Source organism: Chlorocebus sabaeus, chromosome 1, assembly GCF_047675955.1.
Source record: "Chlorocebus sabaeus isolate Y175 chromosome 1, mChlSab1.0.hap1, whole genome shotgun sequence".
Classification (NCBI taxonomy): Eukaryota; Metazoa; Chordata; class Mammalia; order Primates; family Cercopithecidae; genus Chlorocebus; species Chlorocebus sabaeus.
In genome coordinates, this window is record NC_132904.1 from 67,067,319 (window position 1) to 67,076,742 (window position 9,424).

Sequence of the window (9,424 nt, forward strand, 5' to 3'; positions counted from 1 at the left end):
CTGTGTCTAGTGTTAGAGCCACTGTCTCCTGAAACATGCCCTTGTTTACCTATCCTTTATAATTTCTAACATGCATGAAATAAAAGAGACATTTACTTACTCAACAAATATGTATAGGGATGAGTCACAGTCCTTACAGAACCCTCACTCTGTTGTGGCAAGGGCAAGGGGGGATAAAATGTAATATGATATGGTAAATTTTATTTTCTAAAAACAGCCACAAGAATAATTCTAATCCCACATTCTCTTCCAGGAACTTGCTACTCCTCATAAAGAGATAGAGTCTATTTCTTCTCCCCTTGTAACTGGATAGAATTTGTAAATGCCTCATGAATTGAATATTGTGGAAATAGCCCATGTATCTCCTCTCTCTCTCTCTCTGTTCCACCTCAATTCCTCTACTATTTCTGTCTGTTTCACTCAATGCTTGTTTTTGAAACCCAGCCCCTATACTAAGAGGAAGCGCAGACAATGTGGAGAGGGCCCATTAAAGGTGTTCCATCCAATAGGCTCAACCAAGGTCTCACTCAGCTAAGGCTGAGAACTTAGCGGAGTCAGTGTTAACCACCAGTGGGTGGAGAATCCTCAGATTATTCCATTCGGCAACCTTCCAACCTCTCCAATTGGCATCTGGTAAAGCAATCAATTGTTCTCTGACTCAGCCAAAATTGCAGATTTGTAAACAAAATAAATATTTTTAAGACGCTAAATTTTGGGAAGATTCATTACACAATCACATGTTAATTGTATTCTTCAAAGTTAAAAGAAGTCGGTTTGGGAGTCATCTTCCCCTAGCTGGGGGAAGGGAGCATCAAAAAAGTTGTCCCTGAATTGACACAGTAATAGCCTTAAGGGAAATGTAGACATTAGGCAGTCAAAAACTGTAAGAGGAAGGAGACAAAAATATGCTCCAGTCCAAAGGAACAGCAAGTGCAAACCTGAAGCAGAAGTGAGAGAGACGAAAATGTATTCTGAGAATTACCTGAAGTGTTGTTTTTGTTGCCATTTTTATTCTCTCTCTTTTTTTTTTTTAATTATACTTTAAGTTCTAGGGTACATGTACATAGCGTGCAGGTTTGTTACATATGTATACTTGTGCCATGTTGGTGTGCTGCACCCATCAACTCGTCAGCACCCATCAATTCGTCATTTACATCAGGTATAACTCCCAATGCAATCCTTCCCCCCTCCCCCCTCCCCATGATAGGCCCCTGTGTGTGCCATTTTTATTCTCTAGAATGTGGGAAAGGTTTAAGAAAAATGAGGTGAAGTGGAAACAGATTGGGGTACTGACTGTATCAGAAAGATTACCAGCCAAGGAACCAAGGGTAGTTTGTTATGCCCTTTTATATGTTGTATCGTTATGGTACTCCCAAGACATTCTAGATAAAAGTTATATTTTGAGTAATACATGTCAATATAGTATTTGCAGTTTTGGCTTGGAGGTAACTGTGAGGAAAGCAAGCTTGAATATGATATTGCCAAGGGGAGCTTTGAACACCTAGAGAGAAGCATGAGAATGTCATGTTCCTGCATGGTTTTAGTGCAGGATCAAGAAAGGGTGTGGCTGAACACAATGTCTTCTACTATGAAGTGTATGTGGAGCCAGTTCTCACCTGAGGCTGGTCTCTTCCAAGGCAATCTAGTACCCCTGACATTTAACATTGGATATGCCTGTCCCTGCTCCCAACACCAGTGTCCCATCCTGTTTGGCATGAGAACACTGTTTCTGCAATGATATCATCAACCCTAAAATAATCAAAAGGATCAGAACCCAGTTTAAAAGAGCTTATTTAGTCACAAAGTTGAGAATGACCATTTGAGTAACAGACCCCAAAGGAATGGGGTCATTGCTCCGAAGCTGAAAAGTTAAGGATTTGCTTATGCACGTGGAAAGCAAATAAATTTAAGAGGACTACAACATTTTCCATACTAAGGCTGACTTTTGACTTATAGCAATTTGAGTAGTTACAGTTTTTTTTCTTTTCCAATTTGAAAGAGTATATTTAACATTCCAGGCTAGACAACATGATAGTCCTGAGGTTTTCATGTAAGAGAAGTTAAGATGTAAGTTAATCTATAATGAAGATCAACAATGGAGTCGGAAAAGGTCTTCTCTAGCATCCTATAGTTTTTTACAACATTTTAAAAAACAACGTAATTAAATAAAAGGAAAACTCTAGCATCCTATAGTTTTTTACAACATTTTAAAAAACAATGTAACTAAAGAAAAGTATTCTCTTACAATAAGAGAAACAAAGGTTACAGCTGCCTAGGTTATAGCTGCCTGTTATGTAACTCAGATCCCATAATCACGTTCTTCTAAGGCTCAATATTCCAACATCGTTCATTGTGAATTTCTCATTTTTACAATGTGTATGTGTGAATTGTGGGTATTAACATGCAGAAGGCCTATGATTAGCTGTACACAGCAAATTGAATACAATATGTCTGTGAGTGTCGTGAGTGGTGTATGTCTTTTATGTTTGTGTATACGGAAAACTTCGGAAGAAAAATTAAACCACTGAAAATTTTGAGGCATGTTTACAGCTTCATGGCTGGATTCTCTCTGTGATGTGTACTTGTAATTTCAGTCCCCAAAAAGGAGTTGTGTTCTCTTATGTCTGATGATAAATTAAAAATTATTCTGATATAGCAGCAAGTAGGGGGTCAGGTATAGAAAGTTCTATTTCCTCTCTGTGTGACTTAGACAAATTATTCTATTTATCTGAGATCAATTTTCTTTTAAACAGAACTAAAAATGTCTACCCCACAAGGCTGTCTATGCAATTTAGATATATCATATATGCAAAACTTTGTAAGATAATTCTTAGCATATTCTTTTATTCACAATAAACTTTAGTTACTTTAATTCCTAACATAAAACATAAACATAGTAACACAGACAAAAAAACACAACGAAGAATGTGTGGTAAATAAATGAGGGATCCCAGAAACCAGCCTGAGGGAAAGGAGGGCCATAGATGGCTTTCTAGAGGGGTTGCCTTAGTTAAGGCTTAAAGTGCTTATAAGCTGAAGTTTGTTGGGTAAAAAAAAAGTTGTTGAGTATTCTCCTCTCTCTAAGCATACATTATAGGAATATAGTGAGCAAAAGGATAACAAAACCTGTTCTCTTGACTTACATTTTTGTGGTAGAGACAGACAACAGCACAGTAAATGATTAACTATATCATACACTGCTAAGTACTCTGAAGGAAACATAGTGGGATAACGGGTTTAGAGTGATTGAATGGGTGAGCAGAGAAGGCCTCTATAAAGAGGGTTTTTTCTGAACAAAATTATGACCAATATGATGGAGTTAGATATATGAAAAATAAAAATTGAGGGAAGAACATTGCAGAATTTCAGAACAAGTATAGCAGTCCTGAGGTAGAAATGAACCTGAGTGTTCTAGGAATAGCAAGAGGACCAGTGTGACTGGAGTGAAGTAAGCTGGAAGCTACATTAATTGGTGAATTGAAGATGGTTGAGAGAGAGGGGTGCTAGACAAGGCTGACATTTATGCATTTATTCATTATGCAACACTCACTGACAAATTTCTGTAAAAATTAATAGGAATAAATTGATGAACAGGACACATTTCCCACCCTCAAGGATTTGCATAGTGGGGGTGTCTGGCACATTTTGCAACTTCAGATGATCTACTAATTGATTCTTGAAAGTCAGTCAGAAGGTATCCAGGTGAAATTAAGGAAAAATAGCATCCTAAACAAAGCAAATATTCTTAGAAAAAGCTGAGAGATAACAAAGTCCATTATTTGCTGAAATCATTATGTGTCATTTCTTGATGACAATGACCATTATAAATAATTCTTGTCAAGAATATTCAAGTGGTAAACTGAGAGAAGGAGGGTGTCTTAAAGTGCAGTCAGCAATACACAGAGATCAGAATTTGCAGTGACTGTAGCTTTCATATTTATCCAACCAATATCTATTGAGTACCTCCGGCCTTTAGCAGAGAAGACAGCTAAGTTTCAGCAGACACTACAGTTTTTACTTTAGGCCTGGCATGATTATAGCGGGAGGAAAGGAACTGCCTGAAGGCGTGATTATATGTTCCAATTGGATATGATTGACATATTATAATTTTAGGACTCTGTCCTCAGGGAAAGCTCAGGATTTTGAGCTCAGGAAATGAGGTTTTTTAATTCTGTGATGGTCACTCATGCATTTACAAATTGATCAATAGATATTTATTGAGCCCTTCTTTGTCTGAATATGCGCTAAGTACTACAGGCACAGAAAAACTAAGATGTGTAGACATATGTATCCTATGGAGTTTACAATTTGGTAGAGATGTAAGCAATCTTTAAACAATTAAAGGCCCTTATTTATTTTAAATTATGGTGTAGATATCAGTGTATAAGAAAGGGAATAAAATTAAGGTATAAATTTGTTGAACTTGGAGCCAAAACGTGTCAGCAAAGTTGAATACAGTACATCTAGGTATGTCCTGCTAAATAAATAAACGGATAAAGAGAAGTTGAGGAATTGTATTTATGGTAGGCAGAGTGCACCCTCTCCTAATGATTTCAACATTATAACCTCTGAAACTTGTAAATATATTACTTTACATGGAAAATGATATTATGTAGACTGATTAACATTCAAAACCTTAGCATAGGTAAAATATCCAAGATTATCCAGGGGAACCCAATCTAATTATATGAATCCTTAAAAGTAGAGACTCGTTACTGACCATGGTCAGAGACAGATGCGACTACAGAATAAAGTCACAGGAAGATGCAATGTTCCTGGCTTTGAAGGTGGAGGGGATCTATGAGGCAAGAATTGTGGGTTACCTCTAGAAGTCAGAAAATGCATGAAAACAAATTTTCCTTTGTGTCTCCAGAAAGGAATGCAGGCTTGCTAACACCTTGATTTTAGCCCAGTGAAACCCATCTCAGAACTCCAGCTTACAGAATTATAAAACATTTGTATTGTTTTGAACCACTAAGTTTTTAATAATTTTTATGCAGAAATAGAAAATGAATGCAGTATTTCTGACCAAAAAAAATACACCAAAAGCAGAGGTTTGGATGTAAGTAACATAATGTCTTTGTGTTACTCTGTTGAAGTGTAAGACAGAGAATGTTGACAAAGAATGCAGTAGAGAAAAGCAGGTACTGAATGATGGAAAAGGCCTTGTGCATATATAGAATCTTGCTGTTATCTTGTAAGTTACTGCACAGCTACTGAAGCGTTTTAACTGTGGTTAAATTTATATTTTAGAAAGATCTTTCAAATAGCTATGACTGGAGAATCCAGGGGAAGTTTTAAATGTGAACTAAAATAACAGCAGTGGAAAATCATGGGTAAAGAAGCATATTAGAGAGACTTTAGCAAGGGAGGACCTTCACAGTTTGATAACCAAACTTTGTTTAAAATATGTATTTATTTCCACGTATCATTGTCTAAGGGGACCAAGGCTGCTTTCCTAGTCATGACAGATAAGCAACATCCCAGTTTCCTTTTTCAAATACTCTGTAGTTGCCTGTTTTTGAATATTCAGTCACCAAAGCCAAATCCTCAAGACAAAATTCAAACCCATCATTCAAGCCCCCAGTTCCTTTGAAAAGCTTTTCTCTTCTGTTTACAGCACTCTTACCTCAGAACCCCAGAGAGATTGCCATGTCAATCTTAATTGTTTGCCCCCTTCAAATTGTATTTTCAATTGTAAACTCAATTTTTTGATTTTTCCATCAAATATTTCCTCTGTACATGAGAAAAAAAAAATGTTTAAAATATAAATTTTAGTGAAAAATATTGTGGTACCAAATGCCGTGTCCTGAGGGAATCTATTTTAAAAAACATGTTAGATGAGTAGATTGCAAAAATTTTCTCCCATTCTGTAGGTTGCCTGTTCACTCTGATTATAGTTTCTGTTGCTGTGGAGAAGCTCTTTAGTTTAATTAGATCCCATTTGTCAATTTTGGCTTTTGTTGCCATTGCTTTTGGTGTTTTAGACATGAAGTCCTTGCCCATGCCTATGTCCTGAATGGTATTACCTAGGTTTTCTTCTAGGGTTTTTATGGTATTAGGTCTAACATTTAAGTCTCTAATACATCTTGAATTAATTTTCATATAAGGAGTAAGGAAAGGATCCAGTTTCAGCTTTCTACTTATGGCTAGCCAGTTTTCCCAGCACCATTTATTAAATATTCAAACAAATTTACAAGAAAAAACCAAACAACCCCATCAAAAAGTGGGCAAAGGATATGAACAGATATTTCTCAAAAGAAAACATGCATATAGCCAACAGACACATGAAAAAATGCTCGTCATCACTGGCCATCAGAGAAATGCAAATCAAAACCACAATGAGATACCATCTCACACCAGTTAGAATGGCAATCAATAAAAAGTCAGGAAACAACAGGTGCTGGAGAGGATGTGGAGAAATAGGAACACTTTTACACTGTTGGTGGGACTGTAAACTAGTTCAACCATTGTGGAACAGTATGGCGATTTCTCAAGGATCTAGAACAAGAAATACCATATGACCCAGCCATCCCATTACTGGGTATATACCCAAAGGATTCTAAATCATGCTGCTATAAAGACACATGCACACGTATGTTTATTGTGGCACTATTCACAATAGCAAAGACTTGGAATCAACCCAAATGTCCATCAGTGACAGACTGGATTAAGAAAATGTGGCACATATGCACCATGGAATACTATGCAGCCATAAAAAAGGATGAGTTTGTGTCCTTTGTAGGGACATGGATGCAACTGAAAACTATCATTCTCAGCAAACTATCGCAAGAACAGAAAACCAAACACCGCATGTTCTCACTCATAGGTGGGAATTGAACAATGAGATCACCTGGACTCGGGAAGGGGAACATCACACACTGGGACCTATTATGGGGAGGGGGGAGGGGGGAGGGATGGTATTGGCAGTTATACCTGATGTAAATGACAAGTTGATGGGTGCTGATGAGTTGATGGGTGCAGCACACCTACATGGCACAAGTATACATATGTAACAAACCTGCACCTTGTGCACATGTACCCTAGAACTTAAAGTATAATAAAAAAAAAACACATGTTAGAGGGGCTGATTTTTTTTAAGGTGCAGGGAAAGACTAAATCACAGAAAAAATCTAAACAGCAAAATCACAGGGGGTTTTAAATTATCTTTTAGTCATGTAGTTAAATTTGTGAATTTTCCATAAATTACATGTTGGTTTTATAACAGGAAAATAACCTCAGCAGATAAATGATCTTGTTCTCTCCCTGCCTATTCTGAGTCATCACTCCATGGCAGGATTAGTGTGCTTTCTCCTGTTAATCTTCCTTCCTCATTTCTCCCAAATTCAATCCATCTTGCTCACGCTTATACAGGCACACTCTTCTTAAAATGAAATTTATCATGTAGCAACTAAATTGGCATTCCACCACCTCCTGAATTTAAACTTCTCAAAGCTTTTCTTAGGTGCTCCAAAAATCTGGTTCACTTATTTTATCCAAAACTATCACTTGCTCTCTGTTAAATTACACTTTCTATTGTAATCAGATCAGCATCCTTCATAGCTGCTATGTGCTGTGCTATTTTACCTTTCCTTGATAGTATGAGATTAGACTTGGTATATCATTTGTATTTTTAATAGATACTAATTGAATGATAATCTCAGTCTGCCCCAATTTTATTCATTCTTTATGGGCTGACTCAAATCCAGCTGCTCCATCACATAAGTGTTTTGCTTCAACTTCTCTTAAAATGTTAATTAAATCTCTATATCTTATATATCTCTTGATTATTTTTCTATCCTATGCAGTTATATTCTCAACTTTATTATAAATTCTGCACTACATAGCTTTTCACTTCCATCATCCAGTCCTTCATTAGTGACTTCTGTGGCATTAAACACATAGCAAATGACAGTAAATGCCTACTGCTTGATAATTTATTACCTAATTGTTCAAGTTCTTATCTCCCACATACATTAAGCAACTTCCCCAAGATCTTCTCCCGGATTTGTCAAGTCTTTACACAGTACACAATGAGATTCATAAGGGACGGCACCAACAAGAACATATCTGCAATAAGGATCACAACAAGAGGGCTTTTGTGCTTGGCAAAGCGATGCATGGCAGCCAGGGTGATGATGGGCACATAGAAGGTGAGCACAGCACAGATGTGGAAGACACAGGTATTTAGGGCTTTAAGCCTCTCTGCTAAAGATGCAATGCTGAGTATAGTCTTCAAGATCAGCACATAAGACAAAACAATCAATGCCAAGTCCAGCATAGTACAGAGAGCAACGAAAAAGCCATAGTTGACATTGGTCTTGTTGTCAGAGCAGGCCAGCTTCATGGTATCCTGATGAAGACAGTATGAGTAGAAAGAAGATTCTTTTGACAATATTTTAATCTCCTTAGAGTGAAAGGAAATGGAAGCACTAAGAGAATGCTCCTAGTGGCTAAAATAAGTCCCATTTTAGCAAGCCTGTTGCTAGTGAGGATAGAACTGTATCTTAAGGGATTGTAAATGGCAATAAAGCGGTCCAAAGGCATAATTAGAAGTACTGAGGATTCCATGAGAGTGAATCCATGAATGAAGAATTCGTGAGCAAAGCAGGCATCAGGTGAAATTCCCATGGCATTGAACAAGAAGATCCTCAACATGGTAGGAAGAGAGGAGAGGGACAGGCCCATGTCAGAGACAGCCAACATGGTAAGGAAATAATACACGGGCTCACGAAACAAGGGCTCTGTCTTTATGGTAAAAAGAATGGTGCAGTTGCCCATGATGGCAGCCAGGTACATGAGGCAAATGGGGATGGAGAACCAAATGTGGGCATGTTACAGTCCTGGGATCCCAATCAGAAGGAAAAGCTTGACTTTGGAGTCATTGAGAACAGACATAATAAGGGAGATATGAGCTCATTAGCCAGATCTGAAACCATATAAAGGAAAAGCAGTCATGCTTTTGGTTAAAACTCAGTTTTGTGGGGACAAGGGGTTCATTCATATACTATACTCAAAAGCATATTTGGCTGCTAATCAACAGCACTCTTCGAAATTTACCAGAAGTCCTTAAACAAGTTCATATTCTCCAGCATGGTAAATTCACTTCTAACAACTTGTCCTAAGTTGGTGAATTTTTAATTTTTAATTTTTTTTTTTTTTTGAGATGGAGTTTTGCTGTTCTTGCCTAGGCTAGAATGCAATGGTGCGATCTCAGTTTGCCACAATCTCCGCCTCCCGGGTTCAAGCAATTCGCCTGCGTCAGCCTCCTGAGTAGCTGGGATTACAGGTGTGCACAGCTACGCCTGGCTAATTTTTGTATTCTTGGTGGAGATGGGTTTTCACCATGTTGGCCAGGCTGGTCTTGAACTCCTGACCTCAGGTGATCCACCGCCTTGGCCTCCCAAAGTGCTGAGATTACAGG

At 37.7% G+C, this 9,424-nt stretch overlaps 1 protein-coding gene across 1 annotated transcript; it reads right to left on the bottom strand.

The window, feature by feature from the left end:
• Positions 1-7,960: 7,960 nt before the first annotated feature.
• OR51A7 (olfactory receptor family 51 subfamily A member 7) lies at positions 7,961-9,424 on the bottom strand. Its single transcript, XM_008019920.3, is given in 2 exon segments — positions 7,961-8,373; positions 8,376-9,424. Coding segments are annotated over 2 exon segments (936 nt in total). The 5' UTR covers positions 8,899-9,424.